The sequence below is a fragment of the Pogona vitticeps genome, chromosome 1, assembly GCF_051106095.1.
Source record: "Pogona vitticeps strain Pit_001003342236 chromosome 1, PviZW2.1, whole genome shotgun sequence".
Lineage (NCBI taxonomy): Eukaryota > Metazoa > Chordata > Lepidosauria > Squamata > Agamidae > Pogona > Pogona vitticeps.
In genome coordinates this window covers 148,888,221-148,911,498 of record NC_135783.1, presented here as the reverse complement: position 1 = coordinate 148,911,498, position 23,278 = coordinate 148,888,221, and the positions used below count along the sequence as shown (strand labels likewise).

Genomic DNA, 23,278 nt, shown 5'->3' with positions numbered 1-23,278 from the left:
TTTGCATTTTTTTTCTTTGTTGAAGTTCATTTAGCTTGCTTTAGTCCAGTTTTCAAATCCAGTTCTTAAGATCATGTTGCCTCCTCATTATGCTTTTTGAAGTATAAGGTTCCCGTCCCAGTTTAGCATTATCTGCAAATTAGATGAGCATCAAGCTCCTTTGGCCAAGTAAAAGTCACACATACGGCTTCCCCATGCAAGAAGGAATCTTGATTCTGATACGTTTTACACAACTGTTGAACTTCCAGCTTGGGGGTGGAGGGTAGCATGTCAGATGTGCCTATTAGGGGAAATGCTGGCTCATATAAATATGCAGTTTCCTCCTATGATAGAAATTACCATATTTTTCGCTCCATAAGATGCACCTCTCCATAAGACGCACCTCATTTTTAGGGGAGGAAAACGGAAAAATATTCTGGCAATTTTGGCCCGCTGTGCCCACAGGGGTGGAGGTGGGGGGAGCCTCCAAAGGGTCCGAGAGTGCCTTCCAGGACCCTTCGGAGGCTCCCTCCAACCCCCCCAGAGCCAGCGGGGTGAAATTGCGACCTTCCAGGACCCTTCGGAGGCTTGGAAAGGTTCTGGAAGGTCGCAATATCGCCCCCGCTAGCCCTACAGGGAGGTGGGGAGAGCCTCCAAAGGGTCCTGGAAGGCACTCTCAGACCCTTTGGAGGCTTCCCCTGCCCCCCCCCGCGAGGCCAGCAGGGGTGAAATCACCAGCTTCCAGGATCCTTCTGCGACTTTCCAAGCCTCAGAAGGGTCCTGAAAGGTCGTGGTTTTGCCCCCACTGGCCCCATGGGGGGGAGCCTCCACAGGGTCCTGGAAGGCACTCTCGGACCCTTTGGAGGCTCCCCCTGTCCCCCCCCCGGGAGGCCAGCAGAGGTGAAATTACCAGCTTCCAGGACCCTTCTGAGGCTTTCCACACCTCAGAAGGGTCCTGGAAGGTCACAATTTCACCCCCGCTGGCCCCGTGGGGGTGGGTGGGTGTAGCCTCCAAAAGGTCCTGGAAGGCACTCTTGGACCCTTCCGAGGCTCCCCCCACTGGGCCCTGGGGAGCGCTGTTTTACAGTATTCTCTCCATAAGACGCAGACACTTTCCCCCCACTTTTTTGGGGGGGGAGTGCGTCTTCTAGAGTGAAAAATACGGCATGTAATTTTCCCACCAAGGTGACTAGTGAGGCAATGATATTTTAGTGATATTAGCCACTAGGTTCTTAATAATGCTAATCAGTTGCTTCCATGGTTATCTAGAGTGGGGCCATTAGACCCATTTCAGGCTAGTTTCTGGTTCACATAATAGCCGTTGTTCTCATGAATAGCCTCTGCTTGGAGATGGATAAGGATAACATGCTCCTATTGTTCAGAAAATGATACTAGGGGGCTGTTTCTTCACTCCATGGTCTTTGGCTTATGAGTTTGCCTCAAGGTGTCATTTTGTCACTTGTACTTCATGACATCTCTGTGAAGCAACTGGGAGGAGTACTGCAGATATTTCGGTTGAAGTCTGTTGATGACACTTAGTTCCATCTCTCATTTCTAATTATTAAGTCCACTGAGGTAGTAGAAATTCTAAACTAGTGTCCAACAGCTGTTCTGAATAAAATAAAATTAAATTCAGACAAGGTTGATTGGGAAGTCTTTTGAACTTGAAGGAGAGATCCTGTCTTTTCTGGATTGGATTACACTCCCCTTGAAGAAGCAAAGTACACCGTTTACGGGTTTTTCTGGATCCAGTGCTGTCATAGGCTGCCTCGATCGGTGGCAGAAGCTAAGGAGTGCTTTCTGCATGCTTTGGTTGGTTTGCTAACTCAACCCTGTCTGGGAACACTCAGGGGTTACATCCATGCTGTCATCTATTGTGTTTTGTAAAAACAAATTTGGAAGGTGCAGTTGGTCCAAAACGTAGCCACCAGGAAATTACATGGGCATATAATAGATCTCACATCAGTTGTGTTAGTTATCATTCTGGTTTAGGGTTGGCTTAAGATGCTAATTGTTATGTACCATTAAGTCATTTCTGACTTAGAGTAAACCCTATAGTTCTTTTCAGTTCTTGGAGACCAAAGGCCATGAGTTTATTGACTCAATTGATCTCATATAGGTGGTCCTCTTTTCCAGCTGCCTTCTGCTTTTCGTAGTATTACTGTCTTTTCCAATGAATCTTAATCTTCCCATGATATATCCCAAGTATGATGGCCTAAGTGTAGTTGAGAGCTCAGGCTTTATTTATTCCAAACCTACTTATCTTTCCAGCAGTTCATAACATCTGTAAAACTGTCCTTCCACATCACATTTTGAGTGAATCAATTTTTTTCTCATCTTTCTTCATTTTCTACTTTCTCAGCCATACATGATGATTGGGAATACCACAGTAAGGATGATCTTGGCCTTGTTCTCCAAGCATATTTACTTTTGACAATATTTTCATGTTCCTCCATAGATGTGCTTCCAAGTATTCTTATTCTACTAATTTCTTGGCTGCAGTCTTCATCTGCATTGATGATTGAACTGAGGCACACATAATCTGTAATTCTTCATTTTCATCATTCCAATTTTGTGGTCTTTTTGTGATCATGATTTTTGTCATCTTAATGTTCAGCTGCTGTCTTGCTTTTGCATTTTCTTCTTTAATTTCCTCAGTAGTTGTTTCAAGTTATTGCTGCTCTATACCAGTACTATAGTATCATGTGTATTTCTTACATTACTTGTATTTTATCCACCAATTTGAACTCCTTTTCCAGTCCTGTACATTGTTCAGTTGATGGGAAAGTAAATATATCTTTCTCTGACATCTTTGCCTATGGAAACCATTCTCTTTCTTGTATCTTCTGTCTTTATAGTAGCCTCTTATCCAAAATATAGTTGAAAGCTTTCCTGTATTCTATAAAGCAGAGAGTGGTTTTCTTCTAAAAAATTTTGATACACTGTGGTAGTATATATTTACAATATGATATCGTGGGTGCATTTTTCTGAATCCAACTTAAAAGTCTGGCATTTTTACTCCATTTCTCACTCCCTTTGAGACATTTAAAGATACAGATTGCCTGCTACTAGGTTACCCAAAGTCTTCCTATGCCTATGTGAACCCACCTTAGCCCTAAGATTGGTGTTTTGAAGAACCTGGTTTTTGGGCTGCCATGAGTTGACATCAGCCTGTTTTCAACAGTAGCTCTTAAGAGAAAGCTGACAGGTCTGCTATTATCTCTAGAGGGCAATAGAAAGCATTTGTTGTTATTTTGCAAGTGATTCTGTATGGTTTAAAATTCATATTGTAAATTGTTTATTTGCAAATTAAATACCTTGAAAAAGTGGATACAGTATTAATGAATTAAGTAAGGGCATCAGTTATTAAGGCATATGCTTAATTAATGTAGTCTTTCCAATACATATTTTCTCTCCTTTTCACTGTAGGCTACAGCAGCTATTGAACATCATTCGCAAACATGACACTTTGTCAGGTTACCTTTGAAATAAGAGGAATATCGCCACCAGGTACAATTTTTTCCTTCTTTCATGGGTCTATTACAGCAAAAGAGGATGGATGTATAGTGATTTAGACATCTTCAGGCCCCTGTTTGAGACCCTTCAACCAGCATGGCCACTGAGGGCGTTCATAGCCCCCACATCTAAGAGGGCACCAGGGTGTGGAAAGGCAAACAGTGCACCCTGCTACTGGGATATTTGGAGATATATTATATCAGTTTTTTTCCATTTATGAAACTGCCTTGAATCTTGTAAAGACTCACAACCCTTCCCTTGTGTTCATACATAATCAATAAAAACTCCCTAAGTATCACTGAAAATACTCTTGTCAAACCCTTTAAAAAATTACAACCCCCTTTTTTTAAAGAAATGACACTGTGGAGCCCTTTCCCGTCCCAGAATCTTTGAGAACGTTTCCTGCCAGCTGAACTGATTTTGCCTTGCTGTCACAGCAGCTGTGTTATCCACTGTTATCCTTCTCCTCTGCCAGGCAACATCCTCAGAAATATTGCATAACAGTCCTGATCTATGCCAAGGAGTGGGTAAATTGTTGGTGTCTCACATAACAGGCCATCAGCTGTTTTAGCCCAGTAATATGATCTATATAAACACTTAGAAAACTATCAACATATGAATGCATGGCAGATGCATAACCTCAGGGGCACACCGATCTCTTACTCCCTCTTGTGGACCTATACAGTGCCATCTGCAAGGCACCACTTCCCAAGTTCAGAATACAAATTAGAGGTTTCATCTTCTGTCACAGATGCTTTCTTACTCAAGAAATGACTCTCATTTTGACTGCCTAGTTAACTTGCTGTTAAGTATTATGTAAAATTTTATTGGGAAGTATCTATTAACAGACATTTACACATGGAGGGCTATTCCTAGGGAGTTTTAGGGTCCCATTGCTGAACATCACACTGGGCTTATGGATGGAATGAAACAACACAAAACATTTTACTTTTGGTGTACCCTATCTTTGTGGGCTTTGGCTGCACATATACCGCTACTTTTGCAGTATTATATGCAGTCTAAATCTGATGAAGCTGTTTCAGCTCTGGGTCAGTATCTAGTGTCAGTAATGAATGAAAGTGAATAAAATGAAACTTAATCCAGAGAAGACAAAGATGTTCTTGGTCAGTTGGAAAGCAGATCAAAGCACAGGAATGTAGCCTGTGCTGGAAGGGGCTACACTCCCTCTGAAAACACAGGTGTGCAGCATGGGGGTACTTCTGGATGCGTCTCTGAATCTGGATGCCCAGGTTTTGGCGGTGGCCAGGCGTGTATTTGAAGAAGTAAAACAAGGGTGCTAACTGCATCCGTTTTTGGAAAGATCGGATCTGGCCATGGTGACACATGCCCTAGTTACATTCAGGCTGGATTACTACAATACACTCTACATGGGGCTGCCTATGTAAAATAGCAGGAAACTTCAGTGGGTCCAAAACGCAGCGGCCGGGTTGCTTACTTGCCTTGAGTCCTTTGTAAGGAGAAAGATGAGGTAAAAATATCTTAAATAAATATTTATAGAATGACAGGTTTCAAAATAGTGTGGTTCCTGAGCAGAAAAACTCAGGCAATATTGAAAAGTGTTACTGTTTATTTTTAACATTTTTCCCCCTAGGAGAGGTTTTTGCCATTTGTGGAAGCTGCAACGCTCTGGGAAACTGGAATCCTCAAGGTGCAGTAATTCTCCAGCCAGAGGATGAGGCTGGCGATGTGTAAGTGTCTTTCAGTGATACACACAGACATTTAAATCTCTTCAGGCAAACTGGATAGGGCTAACTATACAATGCTTTGTGCTGTTACCTTGTTTAACGCCTTAATATTTGAGCCCCACATTTTAAAATAGAAATGTTAGTATTGAAACATGAGGCTAATTATTGCTTACTAGATCTTTGTGCGCTTGCACTCTTCTTAAGCACGTGCTTTGCTTGTATTTACATTTATTTGCTTGTAATATAGTATTTCAGAATAAAATTGTCTGCTCATGAAAGAGTTACTAAAAGAAATATGCACACCTTGATCCAGCAAGGGGCACTCTGTGTGTAGAAACAATATTTACATGTCCAGAAGATTAGTAGGATTGTGAGCTGGGGCATGGGGTTGAAATAGAATTATTTTTTAAATACATTGTGTTTACAGCTTTGTCCTTCATTTAGCATTCTGAGATAGTACCAGTAGCCTCCCCCAGGTGGTAAAGTGGGTAGAAATCAGTAGAGATGCACTGATATACAGTAACTATTTCATCCAGTAATACATTGTGACTCCTTTGGAAAGGTGCTTTTGGATAAGCAGTAGTGTTTCCCTGCTGGAGTCACTGACTATCATAATGGCAAGAGTTATGGTTTAGAAACCTGTACTCTGCACATGTAAGAGGCCTCTTGTTAACTTTTTTTACTTTAACAGCAGCTATAGCCTGCAGTTGTTACAGCAGAAACTGTCCTTTGAAATGAGAATTAGGGAGGCAAATGTGAAAGAGCTGTGTGTGTGTGTGTGAGAGAGTGTGAGTGAGTGAGAGAGAGAGAGAGAGAGAGAGAGAGAATGCACATCCAATAACTTTTAAATAAATGGGTAGGGGAAGGAATGGCGGTGGGAGTAGAACATGCCCATGTAGGAGAAGAGAGGGTTAGATATCTTACATCTATCCCCTCTTCTAGTCCTACCCCCAACCAGATGGTATCAGGTGACCATATCAGTAAACCCTTGAGCCACACGGAGCTGTTGATGAGTGGCAGATCAGTACAAAAGAAGACTGCTCTCATCCATGATGTAATTCTGGATGAGGGTACTGACCTGGCATGCATTACTGAGACCTGGGTGGGAGAGGAGGGTGGTGTTCCCCTCTCCCAGCTGTGTCCGCCTGGTTACTCTGTCCAGCATCAGTGTCGCTCGGAGGGTCGGGGAGGGGGAGTTGCTATAGTCTACAGAAGTTCTATCTCCTTGACTAGGCTTCCTATCCCTTTGAGAGGAGGTCTTGAGGGGCTGTATTGTGTGTTGGGCTCACGAGACAGATTAGGGATTCTGTTGGTGTACCGCCCACCCTGCTGCGTACCAACAGTTTCTCTACCTGAGCTGATGGAGGTAGTCTCGGACCTGGTGTTGAGGACTCCCAGGTTGTTGGTGCTGGGGGACCTCAACATTCATGCCGAGGCTGCCTTGACTGGGGCGGCTCAGGACTTCATGGCTGCCATGACAACCATGGGGCTGTCTCAATGTGTCATCGGCCCAGCACATGAGAAGGGCCATACCTTGGATCTGGTTTTCTCAACAGGACTGGAAGATGGTGGCCTGGATGTGGAGGGGCTGGTTGTGATCCCATTGTCACCGTCAGACCACTTCCTGGTCAAGTTTAGTCTGTTAGCTTCTTCTCCCCTCTGCAAGGGTGGGGGATCTATTAAGATGATCCACCCTTGGGGACTAATGGATCCGAATGCTTTCCTAAATGCTCTGGGAGATTATCTGTCTGATATGGTTGGCGCTCCTGTCCAAGCTGAGGTCACCCTATCAAATAGGGAGATGTCCCGGGCGCTTGACATGATTGCACCTAGCTGCCCTCTCCCTGCATGCAAAAAAATATATTAAAAAATTAAAAATTAAAAAAAAGAACTCAGACAGCTCCTTGGTATACATCTGAACTGCGGTTGATGAAGCAAGAGGGGAGCGCAGGTGGAGGAAATCCCACTGGGAGTCTGATTTAACATGACTTAGAGCCCATTGGGCCTATTTCATGGCAACACAGCTGGCGAAACAGCAATACAGTGGTGCTCTGCTTGACGATTACTCTGTTAGATGATGAAATCGCTTGACGATGAGCTTTTTGCGATCACTATAGCGATCGCAAAACTATGATTCCAATGGGTTTTTTTCGTTTTACGACGATCAGTTCCCTGCTTCGGGAACCGATTTTTCGCTTCACGACGATTAAAAACAGCTGATCGGAGGGTTTTCAAAATGGCTCCCCGCTGTTTTCGGGACCTATTTCCAGAAGACAGCGATGCAAAATGGCTTCCCCTATGGAGGATCTTCGCTGGACGAGCAGGTATTTCCCCCATTGGAACACATTGACCGGTTTTCAATGCATTTCAATGGTTTTTTTTTTCCGCTTGACAACGATTTCACTGTACAGCAATTTTAACGGAATGCATTATTGTCGTCAAGTGGGGCACCAGTGTGTTTCTCCAGCCATATTGCTTCCTCAGAATGTTGTCCAGCAGAGCTGTTTCGGGTGGTCCGGGATCTTCTTCAACCGGGAAATCCGGTGGAAGCCCAGGACTGCTCATCAGCTTGCTGTGATGAGTTTGCCATTCATTTTGAGGGGGAAATTGCTCAGATTTGCAGTGGGATGGACTCCACCGTTACTGCAGAATCACAAGTTGTGTCCAGTGTACTGTGCTTAGGTCAAGTATTAATGGATGAGTTTCAGTTGTTGAGACCTGAGGATGTGGACAGGGTGCTTGGATCTGTCCATTCTACCACCACTCCGCTCGGCCTTTGCCCATCTTGGCTAATTGGAAGATCTGCCAGGGGGTTCGCACCTGGGTCCAGAAGGCTGTGAACGCCTCTTTGAGAGAGGGAGTGGTCCCTACCACCTTGAAAGAGGCGGTAATTCGGCCACTCCTAAAAAAAGCCTAACCTGGACCCAAGGCTGGTGGCTAACTACCGACCAGTAGCGAACCTCCCTTATTTGGGCAAAGTGTTGGAGCAGGTTGTGGCCGGGCAACTCCAGGCGCTGCTGGATGAAACGGATTTTCTGGATCCATTTCAATCGGGTTTCAAGCTTAGTTTTGGTATGAAGACTGCCTTGGTCGCCCTGTACAATGACCTTTGCCGGGAGAGAGACAGGGGGAGTGTGACCCTGTTGATACTCCTGGACCTCTCAGTGGCTTTTGACCCCATCGACCATGGTGTCCTTCTGGATAGACTGGCTGGGTTGGGAGTTTGGGGCACTGCTTTATGGTGGTTCCACTCCTTTTTGGCTGACCGTGTCCAGAGGGTGGTTATGGGGGGGAAAGTTGCTCTGTCCCATGGTGTTTATGTCATGGGGTTCCTCAGGGCTCGATACTGTCCCCCATGCTGTTTAACATCTACATGAAACCGCTGGGAGAAGTCATCAAGAAGATTGGGCTGAGGAGTCAGCAGTATGCTGACGACACTCAGCTCTACCTCTCGTTTTCCACCAATCCAGGTGAGGCGGTTTCTGTGCTGAACTCGTGTCTGGACCTGATAATAGACTGGATGAGGGTTAATAAATTGAAACTCAATCCAGACAAGACGGAAGTGCTATTAGTGGGTGCTTTGCTGGACAGCCTGGAGGGCCATTTCCTTGCCCTGAATGGGGTTACATTCCCCCTAAGGGACAGGGTCCGCAGCCTGGGGGTGCTCCTGGATGCCAGTCTAACTCTGGAAGCCCAGGTGGACTCGGTGGCCAGGGGTGCCTTCCTTCAGCTATGGAAATTGTACCTGCTATGGCCCTACCTGGATGAGCGGAGTCTCATGACAGTTACACACGCACTGGTAACATCTCGTATAGATTACTGCAATGCACTCTACGTGGGGCTGCCTTTGAAGATGGTCCGACGACTGCAACTGGTCCAGAATTGAGCTGCGCAGCTGGTGAGTGGTGGGGCTGCTAGGGGACACACTGGCTACCAGTTGCTGCCCGGGCCCAATTCAAGGTGCTTGTTTTGACATATAAAGCCCTAAACGGCTTGGGCCCTGGATACCTGCCGGACCACCTCCTTCCATATGAACCTACCCGGTAGTTATGATGTAGCCAAGGGGCCCTTTTCAAAGAGCCATCCCTCAAGGAGATAAGAGGGATGGCTTGTAGATAAAGGGCCTTTTCAGCAGCTGCCCTCAGATTATGGAACACCGTCCTGAGGGAGAATTGTCTGGCGCCAACACTGATGATATTTCAGCGCCAGGTCAAAACTTTCCTGTTCCAGAAGGCTTTTAATTGAAATAATATCAACTGTGGGTCCTGATGGCAACTTGTAGAGTATATATTTTAATTGCATTTTAATTGTTTTATCTTTTTTACTGTAGTTAAATTGCTGTAAGCCGCCCAGAGGCCTTTGGGTAGTGTGGGTGGCATATAAGTTAAATAAATAAATGACATATCTGACTGTTGCATTTATTCCTAAAACATTTTTCAAAACTGTTATTTTTCTGCAGTCTGTTATGGAAAGCCACAGTTGACCTCCCTAGGGGAGAAGATATTGACTATCGATATTTTCGAGGGATTTTTTTAGAGCCTCAGGTATGTATAATTTAACAAGCACCAGTATAATGTGTTGACTAATTCTAGGATAAGCTCTTGGTGTTATGGTGTTTGGCAACAATTTAAGCCATAGTCAGTTGGTTCATTTTATTCATGTCTCCCAATAACAAAACTGTGTTTAGCTCCAGTTGTAAGTTTCTACATAGGAAGCATTTGCCCAAGCATGAGCATCTGAAAATTTAGCTTACCATACAAACTGGCAAACTGTAGCTGACTTCCTAGCCAAATGCATGCAGATCAAAATACACATGTTTGCAAATGAATTATGCAGTTCCATATCTCATGGTTTTTCTGCCTAGCTGTATTCTGAATAAGAAAAAATGTAAACCATGAAGAATATCGAGGTTAAATACTGTAGTACATTTGCTTATTTTTTGTTGGTGCTAACCAGAACTAAATGCAAACATTTTAAACATGATGCAGGAAATTAAGGCACTGGCAACATAGGTTTTCACTAGTAGTACATATAGATATGTATGCATGTCACTGTTGTGCAGGACACACTAGCATTAGATAAAGATATGTGGATTTGGAATGGCAAGAATCCCCAGAGGTAGTTTTCTGATACATTCTGGCTATCTCTTGTAAGTTTTAAATATCTGAGCTGTGGAAGAAAAAACAAGTATGATCTAGTGTTTAAAATATATACTGTATGCTAGATCTTCTGTAGTAAGACAAGTTCCCTTATAATACATGCAAACTTTACAGTATGTATTGGTGAGTGTGTTTCCTTTGAGTAGGTGCTCTGTATCGTGCACGCTATAAGTACCGTGTGATGCAGAGGCTTCTGTGGTAAGTATGAATTTTATGGAATAGCAGAGTAGAGACATATGTAAAGATCCCACATGGATGGCCACCTTGTGTCTAGTTACCAGCAGAAGTTAAAATTGAACAGTGGGTGGAAAGGCTGTACTGAATTGAACACTGCATTGTTTCAAAGAGAGGATACTGTGAAGCTGAAAGCAGGAATGATGTAAGAGTGGAATGTGGAATAGAATGAGTGACTCAGTAAATGTAAAATCGAACGTTTCTGTGGCATTGAATTGATAATGAAAGGTCAGAACTTTTGTTAAATGGCTCTTTCTGTTGCATATTTCTGTTTTCAGCAGTTTCACTTAACCTTGATTGCTTTTACTGACTGGAATGTTTCATAGTCCTTAGCTTTATTATAGTTGAGAAAACTCTTTGAGTTAAAATAAAAGCCAAAGGAGGGTTTTTAAGAGATAAAAAAGCATGTCATGGTTATAAATATATTCACAACCTTAGTTGCAAAATCTGACTAAGAGGTGATGTACACTGATTAGCTTGAAGTTGAGTCTGATTGATATAAATGTACCTTTTCATAAATGTTAGTGTGTATAAAATGCAATTATTTAATGTTTATTTAATTATAGTACTGTAGTTCAATGCATTCCAATGGGGGGGGGAATTCACCAAAAATTAACGAAGACTCAGAACAAAGACAAATTAAGTTTGCAAAGGTTTCACAAGGTGCACTAACGATTCCAAGCATTTTAAACTGTTTGTGAACATTTTAAGACACTTTAAAAATAGCGAAAACAGACCTGTCAAAACCATTGAAATGCATTGAAACCTATTAAATGCATTCCAATGGGGGAACCGCGTTTCGCTTAGCGATGTTTCCTATGGCAATTTTCGATTAAGGATGGTAATCCGTTCCCATTGGATTATCCAGTTTTCAATGCATTCCTATGGGAAATGGTGTTTTGCTTAGCGATGTTTTCCCATAGCGATGTTTTTTTTGGAACCAGTTAACATCGCTGAGTGAGGCACCACTGTATTTTAGAGGTAAAACAGCATTTAAATTGTTTCTGTAGGAGTCATTTTGCTTTCCCCATTTTATCTACCTGTGGCAACAGTTTGTTAACTTCAGACTTCGCTTTCTGTTGTTAATTGTCTGTTTGTAGAAATGTCTTGCTTATAATCCTCCGTTTGAACGGACCAGTAACAAAAATAAGTGCCTCCTTAATAGTAGCATCTATAGGTATTCACTAGAAACGTTAAGTCATCCCATTCAGAAAACTCCTTGCACGTGATTTTCAAATGATTTTAATTTAAAATGTGTATGCCATCACTCCTGCTATGCTACTAAGTAGCAAGTATTCAGATATAGCAATGCTGTATTACCATTTGGAAATGCGTCTTGCACTTTAAAATGGTTTTATATGACTATGGGACTGTTGCTCAAGCACTTAATTTATGAAACTGCACAAGTGCTGTGCTTAATCAGACTAATCTATATACCCTGAATTTGTGGAACCTAAGCAGATTCTTTTATAGAGTAATTTGTTCCAAATCTCAGAACAGGTACCCATGTCCATGTGTCTCTTAAGTTGTACATTGATTTAAAATCCCCATATATATAAATGTTTTAAAATCTAGACAGTAGAAGGGTATCTGTGGATAAGTAATGACAATAATTATCTGAAATGAAGCCACTGTTATCAGTCAGGTTTATGATCAAGCAGATTCATAGAGGATTGCAGTTGTGAGGAATAATCCTGTTGAGGTGGGGAGATCTTGTAGAAGAAACAGTTGCCTTTTCCTGCACCTCACTGGCTTGGTGCAGCAAAGGTTTGGTAGAATAGGAGTGGTTTTTCTTACTTTTTGCTGCAGTCAGTGGGAAGGAAGAGACGTTCAAAATGCATAATGACGGTTTCCTGGACTATATGCGGGGGAAGGATTCTAACGCTAGACATACAGTGGGGTCTCGACTTACGAACGACCCAACTTACGAACCCGCCCTATAGGGGAAACAAGGACTCGACATACGAACTTCCCTCGAGTTACGGACAGGAAAAAAAGTGCCCCTCCCTCCCCTTAGAGGCTTCTGGAGGGGGAAAAAGGGTCAGAAACTTACAAATAAATAAAAGAAAGTCACTTACCAGGCCTTGGTAGCCCCCAAACAGCAGGAAAAAGAGCAGGAAACAGCTAAAAGCCGACACCCAGAAGGGAGCCTGGCAGCCATTTTGAGCTTCCCCCCCCCCCCCCCGCACCCTCCTCTCCCCGCCTCTCAGCTGATGGGCTGGCTCTGAAGAGACTTGGGGAGGCTTGCTCAGCACCTAAAAAGCCTGCCTGTGTGTCTTTGTGCTGAAAAAATCAGCACAACATGATTTAAAATTGGCTTTGTTGAAAAAAAGATTTCTAAAGTGCTTTGCAAACTGTTCCCTGCCTTCCTCCTCGTTTCCTGAACCTAAGGGAAAAAAAGAAAAAATATCCCCCTCTAGTGGCAGAAGGCGAAATAGCAGCTTCCCATTAGTTTCTATGGACGGAAAAGAGCAAATACAGATTAAATAGTTTTCAGTGCATTTCTATGGGAAATGCAGATTCGACCTAAGAACTTTTCAACTTACAAACTGCCTTCCAATACGGATTAAGTTCGTAAGTCGAGACCCCGCTGTATCATTCACCAGTGTTCATTCTCTCTGTAGTCAGAGCAGCATTTGCTGTCACATCCAGTAGCATCTAGCTGGCCTTTGCCAGCACTGTAATTAATTTTAACCCAAGTTCCTAAATATTTTGCACTGGTAGATTCTTGACGGGTTTTCAGTGATTATATATACTTTATATATATTTTGAGAGGAATCATGTTTAACAACTGCTGATATGCAGAGGTTATCTGCAGTCAGTCTAGTCTCTGGGCTGTTGCCTTTTTACAATAACTTATATTTTATGCAGATGATCTCTGTTGATGCTGCTCTAATATGTATATAGACATGGACCTATCGAAGAATCATGGACATACCATAAGGAATCTTGTGACTATTTTTGAAGGAATCAAGAGTTCATTTCTGGAGGCCTCAACTAAAACCAGCTTTATGTGTTCACAAAGCGTAGTACATTTTTGCTCTTACTATCTGCACCATTAGGTGCTTTGGGAGTGTTAGGGCTCTGGTGGTGAAAGGAGAATGAGATGCCTCACATACCTTATGTCAGCTATATTTTGGAATGATTTAGAAGATTACAGCTAAGAATTTATGGATGTGTGTAGGAATTATGGTGAAGGAGGACTTTTCTTGAATTGGTAAGAAACTGAGAACTTCTAAAATGAACTTCCTTATCACCGTTCCTCTTAAACTTTGGACCTCTTGCTTTTGCTGAGCCTTTAAAAAAATGTGTTTGATCAAAATACCCGTAAAGCTGATCCATGAATGCTTTTTCAGGAGTGTACATAGTGTTGTGATGCTAAGTTCCATAGGTATTCTCATTCTTAGGAAACTTTGTATCAGCAAGAAAATTCATGTTCAGGAGTGCAGTGTAAGATTTTAAAGGAGATGCCTCCCAAGTGCATAAAAACCTCTCCTATATGAGGAGAGCACATTTCAACCTTTTTTTCTCCAGTTGAGATTCAAGGATGGATTTATTGCTGGCTTCGGACTGGATGGGATTGCAGAAACCTCAAGATTTTACAGTGTAGGCTTTGTGCTTTTTTAAGAAATCTTGAACCAATCTGATAGGTGACTAGAAAGTTATAACAGTGAATTAAAATCCCAAATAAGGGGAAGATTTCTTGCAGGGTTTTTTAAAATGGCTTAATAGGAAATAACATTATACTAATATAAACTGTTGACTAAAGATGGGGCATTCGTACTCGTATACGAATACCCCATTTCTACTGTTGACTGTTGTGATTTTCTAAAAAGTATGATGTCCAAAGTATGGTTTGTAACACTTACTAGTGTTACAAATCTGTTAACGCAACCTAAAGTCCTTGGATGGAGGATGATTAGAATTTCTAAAAAGTTAAGCCCTGTTTACGCAACATAGTTAATCTGTAAAATGGGGTATATGTAAGTGCAATTGTAACTATTGTCTGTTGAGAGAAGTGAAGAGCACTTTAAGTAAAGTAAAACATGGAGTTCCATATGTTCAGCCTAGCCTCTGAATATGGTATACATTCTAAGTTCCAGGGCTAGGATGGATGTGTAGATGTTGGGTGTAGGGCAATGGGCTGCTATCCTATTCCTCCCCCCCCCCCTTTTCAATATATGGGGATACGGCATATGCATAAAGTTTTACTCTTGAGATATCAAGATATATCATAGTCTCTTAGTGGCTTCAGTAGTTATGATATAAGTGATATGAATCAAGGCCAATTTTTGAACATCAGAGGTTGTTGAAATAAATTAGACTTACAAAGAATTGTCAGTGGTATCACAGGTAAAAATCAGATTTAACAAAAATTATTGCAGACGTTTAACTTTTAAATTACAGACTATCGATGGTCCATGCCAAGTCATAATTCACAAGTGGGAGACTCATCTACCACCACGATCAATAACCCCTTTAGGTATGGGCACCAAGTGCATCTGTTTGAAGCATATGCATAAGATTACTAATACATTACAAAATGGTTTAGTGGGGTTGATGATATTTTGTAGGATTAACGTTAATACCACACTGCTACATCAGCATCTTTCTTCTAGCACAGCAGGAGCATTTTGAATATGAATTACATTGTCATGGATTTGAACATGTAAAATTCTTTTAAACTTCACTTTTATCAGGATCCACACATTTTGTCTGTCTAAATTTGGGAGGGGGTTGCTTCTGATTTCATACTGAGCTGTGGGGTGCTGTCATGGATGAACACCAGTTCTCACCTTAAACTGAGGTTTAAGAGCCAATTGGTTTTTTGTGTTTTTTCTTTTAAGAAAAGTTTCACTTCATTAGCAAGGTATCATTTTTCTACATATTTTCGAAACACTGTGCTAAGTGCATGAACATATGATATACCTTTTTGTTAATTTGGGATAAGCAGTATAAGAGAGAAAACAGGATAAACTAATGTCCTTTCTCCCGCAAGATGAATTGGGTGGATAAAGTGGTGGAAATTAATTGCTATCTGTTCCTGTGGAACATCAGAACTTGAAACTATTGTGACTAGCCTTGTTCCATTCAGCATTTCCAATCTTTTAAAATAATAAATGGAAAGTTGTTTTTTTCTCTGATTGGCAATTCTGTGCACACCTACCTGGGAGAAAGTCCCATTGAATTGAGCAGGACTTTCTTTTGAGTAGGCATGCATAGGATTGTAGTGCATAGCTTGATTTCTTGCTTTGCTATTGTAGATGAGAATTGTGCATGTCCTGAGTGATTTTCTGCTCCTTAATCCATTATTTTTTAGAACAGTCAGGGAAGCATGTCCTTAATTGATCACTGAGCTCTTCTAGCTGTCTGTTAGTCTAGATTCTGTCCGCTGCATACACAGCACTACTGCACTTTAAATTCAAAAGTCAATGCCTTCATTTGTGAAATAGTTAGTGAAATGCTGCTCAGTTGCCTTTAAACACAAAATGTTAGTTTCTCATTATCAAATATGTGTTCTTATTCCCATTTTTAGCTGCCAGTGACTCTTCGTAAGTTCATTTAGACAGTTTAGGGCCTAATTAAATGGAAAGTTCAATTTCTTTGAAAACTTATCCCAGTGACATCGTCCAAAAAACATCCAACATCTTAACTGAGTGGTCTCTCTGATCTCAGCTTGGGTGGTTTATTGCAATGGTCCCCAACCTTGGGCCTCCAGATATTCTTGGACTGCAACTCCCATAAGCCTTCACCACCACCTCTGCTAGCCAGGATTTCTGGGAGTTGAAGTCCAAGAACATCTGGAGGCCCAAGGTTGGGGACCACTTGTTTATTGGATATATTAATGTCTCCATGATACTATTTCAAACATAGTTTTTTTGGTAATAGCAAAGAAAATGTATCCTTTTGCTGCTGCATGTGGAAGATCAGCCTTAATGATTAAAAATGGCACTTCAGATCAATCAATGGTTCCCAACTTTGGGTCCCCAAATGTTCTTGGAATAAAAGTCCCAGAAGCTTTCACTACTAGCTCTGCTGGCCAGGATTTCTGGGAGTAATTCGACCAAGAACATTTGGATACCAAAGGTTGAGAAGCACTGTTTCAAATGGAGAAGAGGAAATCTTAAACCTTTGATATTAGAACTTATTTTAAACGCAGGATAGTTTTGTTTGATAACTTTGTCCAATGTTTCAATATATCTAATGTAACATGATATGAAGATTAAAAAAATATGAATATTGTATCAGGTAATGAAGGAAAAGAATAAGTATTTTTATTTGTAATTACTCTAGTTTATATCTGAACTAGAAATATGTGGCAAAATAGATTTCTTGGTTGCTTAACGAATAGTTTACAGTCCATTCCATTTAGTTAGTAACATAGTACTGTATTTAAACTTCTAGAGCAACATCTTGGCATCATTTATTGTCAGGATGGTGCCATGTCCTTTTCACAGTTTCGGTAGCTTGCAAGACATCCCTCCTGCTATTAATGTCTGAAGACAGTGTTGTTTTTAACTCAAGAAAACAAACTTAGAGTTATCTTGCCATTGCAAATAAACATGCTTATTCTTGCCTTCCTGTTTAAATGTCTTAGCTGTAGTTGTTAGAAGTGGTAAAGCTGCACAGTTACCAACAGTGCAAATTTCTACATACCTATTCAGAAGTAAGTCCCATCATGTTCAAAGAGACTTGCTGTCAGGCAAGTGTATGTAGGATGGCAGCCTTAAGTAGCAGTGAATGCATAAGCCAGTAAATGTAAACTCGGATTACAATTTGTCCCTTAAATTCCAGAGGATATCTTCATTGATGATGGCACCTTCGGGATCTTTGGTGAGTAGGTGATGAGGTGTCAGATATTTATATATATAGGATATAAAGGCATTTGTGTTAAGTTGTTATGTTGGTGATGAAAGGGTATTTCGAAATATTTACAAATGAGGGTGTAGGGTTACAGTGGTGCCTTGCAAGATGATTATAATTCGTTCTGTGAGAAGCGCTGTCTTGCGAAAAAATTGTTTTGCGAGGTTCCCTATGGGAACCTCGCAAGACAAATGAAATTTATTTGTCTTGCAAGGCATCGGTCTCGGGGAAAAAAAACATCTTGCGAAGCGTGGTCATAGAAAAAAAGTCTTGCGAGGCACCATAGCGATCACAAAAACCAATCGTCTTGCGGGTTTTTCGTCCCGCGAGGCAATCGTCTTGCAAGGCACCACTGTATATTTAGGCTATCCAATATCAAGACTTGATGATCCCACACAATGGCCTGAAGTTGTTGTGTCATACAACTGTTTAGGATAAGGGTGGAAATTATAAGATGTGCATGTTCATGCCACTGTATTCCACTTCTCCCTTCAACAACATTGGGGTTGGGGTGGCAGACCTCTGTGCAATTCAAAATCCATGTATAACTCTATGTCTTCCAAAACATAACTACAAAACATAAACAGTTAATTCACACAAACCAGTTCTCCCTATCAGGGTTGTCTCCATAGCATGTACTGAGTAATGAAGTCTCTTATGCCCCCCTGATCTAGAGGCTGAATTAAAGATGTTGTGTTTGGGAGCAAGTGAACCACTTTGACATCTTCAGTGTTATACTCATGGGTTTCTGGAGGCCAGGGTCACCGTATTTATTGACTGTTTATTTGTTTATGGACTATTTATTTATTTATTGGAATCTTTATTTATTTATTGAAAAAGATCTGTGTATAACCAAAACCATGCTGTTTGTTTGTTTGATTGATTGGTTGGTTGGTTGGTTGGTTGATTGATTGACTGATTAAAAAAAGATCTATGTATGACCCAAACCATGCTGTTCAAGCCCAATCAATTCAAGGGAGAAGTGTATTGTTTACCATTGATTACACTTACAGTACTTGTATCCCATTTTCAAAATACAAATAGTTCCAAAGCAGATTGTAAGTAACAAGGATACATTATAAAATCACAATAAGTATTTTTTTAAAATATGGCATAAGGATCTTTTCCACATGGCAATTGATGGTAGATAACCCAGTAGGGGAAGAGGGGAATGGCGCAGTTGGAGTAGCCTCTGAGGTAATTTTTGCCAGCCTGCACTACTTCCCTCTGTGGGGATATGTACTAGAAGGTAGCTAGCAGGAAAAAAAAAACCCTGCGGGGTGGGTGGAGGGGCTGTTCCTCTAAAACAAGCTCTCGGGTGGTCTTGGCCAGCTTACCTCTCTCTGTGTGCGTCCTGGAATGCTTCCTGTATGTCAGATAGTGGTAACCTCTCTTCCCACTCCCCACCCGGCAGCAAGGGAGGAGGACATAGCCACCCAGTCTCTCGAAATCATTCCCACCTAGGTTGAATGTTGGATTTATTCACTTCTGATCATGTAATTATGGCTATAATTCTTACCAAACAATTGCCCTGTGAGTCTTCCACCTCATTAGCAGTACTGAAGCAAATTAATTCATGTTAGTCTACAGTGTGAATATGAACTTTCCACTCTGCTATAATAATGGCTTTGAATATTTGGTCCATTGTACTGTATAGGGGTGGAGGTGGGGAAACACAGTTTACATAAGATCTCAGTGCTTGAGTTACTGGAGGCTTGTTTCCACACATGATTTATTTACTTATATATTTAAAACTGGAAGCCAAAGAAGCTTACAACAATGCCGTGAAATTCAAATACACAAAAGTAATGCATATCAAAATAGAATTAAAAGCATTCAGTTGTAAAATACAAATAAAATTAAAATACTATAAAATTACTGAAATTAGTAATACCCGGTTCCCCAAATAAAAGAACCAGCTCACCAGCTAAAATCCAGTGGTTTGAGCTTTTAATTGCTGATGAACAGCCTGAATAAAAAGGTCTTTTCCTTGCCAGCAGAGAAGGCAAACCTAGCTTCTCATAGCATAAAATACCAGAGGCTTGGAGCAGCCACAAGGGAGGCCCTTTGTTGAGTTCCCACCAAACGGAGTCTCTTGGGGATGAGAAAAAATAATGAGAAAGACCTCTGTCAGATCTCAAAGCCCAGACAGGATTATATAGGAGAATATGGTATTCTAGATCAGTGGTTCTTAACGTGGGCAATAATGCCCCCCAGGGGGCGATTTCATTTTTCAGGGGGGCGGTAGAACGAAAAGGGGCGGTGTGGGGGCGAAAGAACAGAAGGGGGGTGGTAGGGGGGCGCTGGAGCGAGCCAAACCTGTGAAGGCGACTGCAGCCGCAGTGCTGGCAGTAGATCCGGTGCTGCTGCTGCCGCCAGATGATCCAGCTCTTTCTACCTGCCACGTCTCGCCTTTCTCCTTTAGGGGAGCACTGAGTGTGGATCAGGTGGAAGGAAAGAGTCTCTTGGGTCCTCATCCTCGCCCCGTGAAGGGAGGGAGACTAGGTGGGTGGGTGGGTGGGTAGGTAGGTAGGTAGGTAGGTAGGTAAGATATCATCACCTCGGGGAGGGGGGCGATGATAACTTCCTCAATGGCTCAAGGGGGCGTTTCTTTCAAAAAGGTTAAGAAACACTGTTCTAGATGGCCTGGACTTAAGTTGTGTGGGACTTTAAAGGTCATGACCAGCAGTTTGAATTGTGACTGGTAGTTGCTGAAGTTGTTATAGGAAGGAATTTGTAAGTCCTTCGAGACTGACCCTGGCCATCAATGTAGCTGCACTGTTTTTGGACCATCTGAAAATTTCAAAACACTCTTCAGAAGGAACCCCACGCAGAGCATGTTATCAGGAATCCAATTAAGATGTAACCAAGGCACGGGTCATTCAGACATCTTCCAGGAATGGGCACAACTCTTAACTGTGGAGATGCTGTCCTGGTCAATGCCAAGACCTGAGCATCCACACTCAGGGATGAATCTAGAGGTACACCCAGTCTGTGAACCTGAGTCTTTAGGGGAGTGAAAATCCATCCAACATAGGTTGAATCCTTGTTTCCTGAGCTGCCTTTTGACTGACCAGGAAACCTCTCTCTTGTCTGGATTGAGACTTCAACTTCTTTACCCTCATCCACCCCATTACTAATCCGGTCCTGGTTTAAAACCAAAAACTGTATCCTTGACTTTAGATGAAAGAAGAGATAGAGTTGGATGCCATCAGCATGTTGGTGGTACTGATCTCCAGAATGCCAGACAACCTCTGCCAACAGTGCTATGCATATATTGCATAATGAGGAGGACAAGAGAGAGCCCTGAAGGACACCATAACCCTAATGGCTAAGGAGTCCAACAGGAGTCCTCAACTATCACCTTCTGAGATTGGCACTCTAAGAAGTGTGTAGGATAGTGCCACGAAGTTCCAGCCCACAGTCAGTTGTATTGAAAGCTACTGAAAGGTCCAACAGAAGTAATAAGAACACACTCCTCTATCCAGTTCCCAGCATAAGTCATCCACCAGGGTGACCCAAGCTGTTTCCATCCATTTCCAGGCCTGAAGCCAAACTGAAATGGATTTAGATAACCTGCCTCATTCAGAAACCCCTGGAGCTGGGAGGCAACCAGTTCAGTGAAATGACAGCCTCTTGAGCAATGGATTTAAAAAACAAGCATTTGGTGAAGTTGGAGGTGAAGTTTCTGCATTTTAATACAGCCTTCCCTCTAATTCAAGCACCGTCATGTATAGCTAATTTCAGCAATATATTTGCTTTGGAGTAGATGCTATTAATTTATCTGTCAGGTGCTGCTAATGATTCTGGGAATGGGGCCACTAATGTACTCACATGCATGCATGTATTCATACACTTCTTACCTCGGTCTCTTGTTTGCTGTAAGATTCTGCCTTTTCTGTAACTTTTTCTCCACTCTATAAAGGTTGGTGTGCATGCACCACCACTTTCACCTTGATGACATTTCACTCAGCAGACCCATTTCTTACAGAAACCATTGAAGGCAAATCTGTCTCAAGTCACATCTGTGTTGCCTATAAATATTTCTGTAGATATTACTGGCTACATGTCAACAGCCGCCATCTTACAATGACACCTCACTTTTAGGATATGATGTTGGAGCTAGATATCTTTGCCAGAGTTCTGTTGACATTCCAGGTTTAGAAAAATGATTTCATAAATCTGTACTTTTAATTTTTTTTTATTTTGTCAGATAATGTGGAGTGCGTTGATTCCGGATGGCTGACATGTCAGACAGAAATCAGACTACGACTGCATTTTTCTGAAAAACCTCCTGTATCAATAACTAAGAGAAAATTTAAAAAATCTAGGTTTAGGTATGTTCAGACTGATTGTTCAGTGTTTTATGTGAATCCTGCCTTTAATAATATAGTGGCATTCTAATTTATATTACGTAGTGTAATTCTGAAAATGTTTAAGCTCTCAAGTTTTTAAGAGCCCTTAAAGCCTGAATCCTTGCTTTTCTATGGAGGGTTAACTGTTGGAAAAATTAATGGGATTAATTGTTACCTTTCATGGTTGTTGTAGGTTTTTCGGGCTCTTTGGCTGTGTTCTGAAGGTTGTTTTTCCTAACGTTTCGCCAGTCTCTGTGGCCGGCATCTTCAGAGGACAGCACTCTGTGCTCTGAAGATGTCCTCAAAGTGCTGTCCTCTGAAGATGCCGGCCACAGAGACTGGCGAAACTTTAGGAAAAACAACCTTCAGAACACGGCCAAAGAGCCCGAAAAACCCACAACAACCATTAAATCCCGGCCGTGAAAGCCTTCGTAAATACATTGTTACCTTTCAGTTTTCCTAATTAGTTTTTGATTTGTTCCTTTATTGTTTCATAGAAGATAGTTGGTAAAACTAAGGACTCTGCTGTATGGTTAAGATTACTAAATGAAAGATCAGGGTTGCAGCTCTGCAGTTGTTAAAATCTTGATGCCATTGCCTTTTTATGATATGGTTGCATACTGAGCTGTCTGTTCTCCAAATGAGGCAGATGAGTTTAAAATCCATCACTCTTATGTATCCAGTGAGACATGAGAGCTTTTTGATCAGAGTGGGGTGTAGTTATGGTCTTTAGATTTTTCCATTCATTTGCTTTTACTCACAGAAAGGTTTAATGACATAAATTCCTTTCTAGCACCTTTCTTCTTTAGGTAAATGAGAAATGATCATATTATAACCGCATGATGTTTATATGAGACACAAACATAGAATTTAGAGCCCTCCTGGATCAATCCAGAGGCCAGTCTCATTCAGAATTCTATTACTGTACCCGTAGTGGTCAATCAAATGACTGTAGAATGCACAAATAGGTCATGAGGTCTAAAGAGAGACAGGAACATTTTTTAAAAATTAATTTTAAGTAACATGTTAGCATTTGTAATTACTTTTAGAAAAAGCAGCTCATCGCTTTTCGGTTACTGCATTAGTAGCACAGCACTTTTTAAACAAATTTATTTAAATTCAACATACAAAAAACCAAAACAGAGGGAAAAAAGAATAAAAAAACTAAACTAGGCCCTCTATTAAAGCAATTCACTAAAATATTTTAAATATCATCTTCCAAAATGACTCAGAAAATGTAATTTATTGAAATTACAGGTAAAAGTTACTCATTGCATTTCAGATTATGACTACTGCCCTGTTTCCCCGAAAATAAGACCTAACCTGAAAATACCATAAACCCTCGTATGATTTTTCAGGATGCTCGTAATATAAGCCCTACCCCAAAAATAAGCCCTAATGAAGTGAAACTCTGCCTTCAACCATTGTCCAGCAACCAGAAGATGATGACATGACTGTATTTGAA

At 41.5% G+C, this 23,278-nt stretch overlaps 1 protein-coding gene across 6 annotated transcripts in view; it reads left to right on the top strand.

Moving 5' to 3' along the window:
• GPCPD1 (glycerophosphocholine phosphodiesterase 1) overlaps positions 1 to 23,278 on the top strand; it is a 53,060-nt gene that overhangs the window by 5,660 nt on the left and 24,122 nt on the right. For all 6 annotated transcript variants that reach the window (XM_020793647.3, XM_020793644.3, XM_073003005.2 and 3 more), the window contains 6 exons: positions 3,409 to 3,489; positions 5,108 to 5,204; positions 9,661 to 9,745; positions 15,002 to 15,077; positions 17,390 to 17,428; positions 21,672 to 21,795. In XM_020793647.3, the coding sequence (XP_020649306.2) occupies positions 3,441 to 3,489; positions 5,108 to 5,204; positions 9,661 to 9,745; positions 15,002 to 15,077; positions 17,390 to 17,428; positions 21,672 to 21,795 (470 nt within the window). In that variant the 5' untranslated portion in view covers positions 3,409 to 3,440. The remainder of the gene's footprint in view (positions 1 to 3,408; positions 3,490 to 5,107; positions 5,205 to 9,660; positions 9,746 to 15,001; positions 15,078 to 17,389; positions 17,429 to 21,671; positions 21,796 to 23,278) is intronic.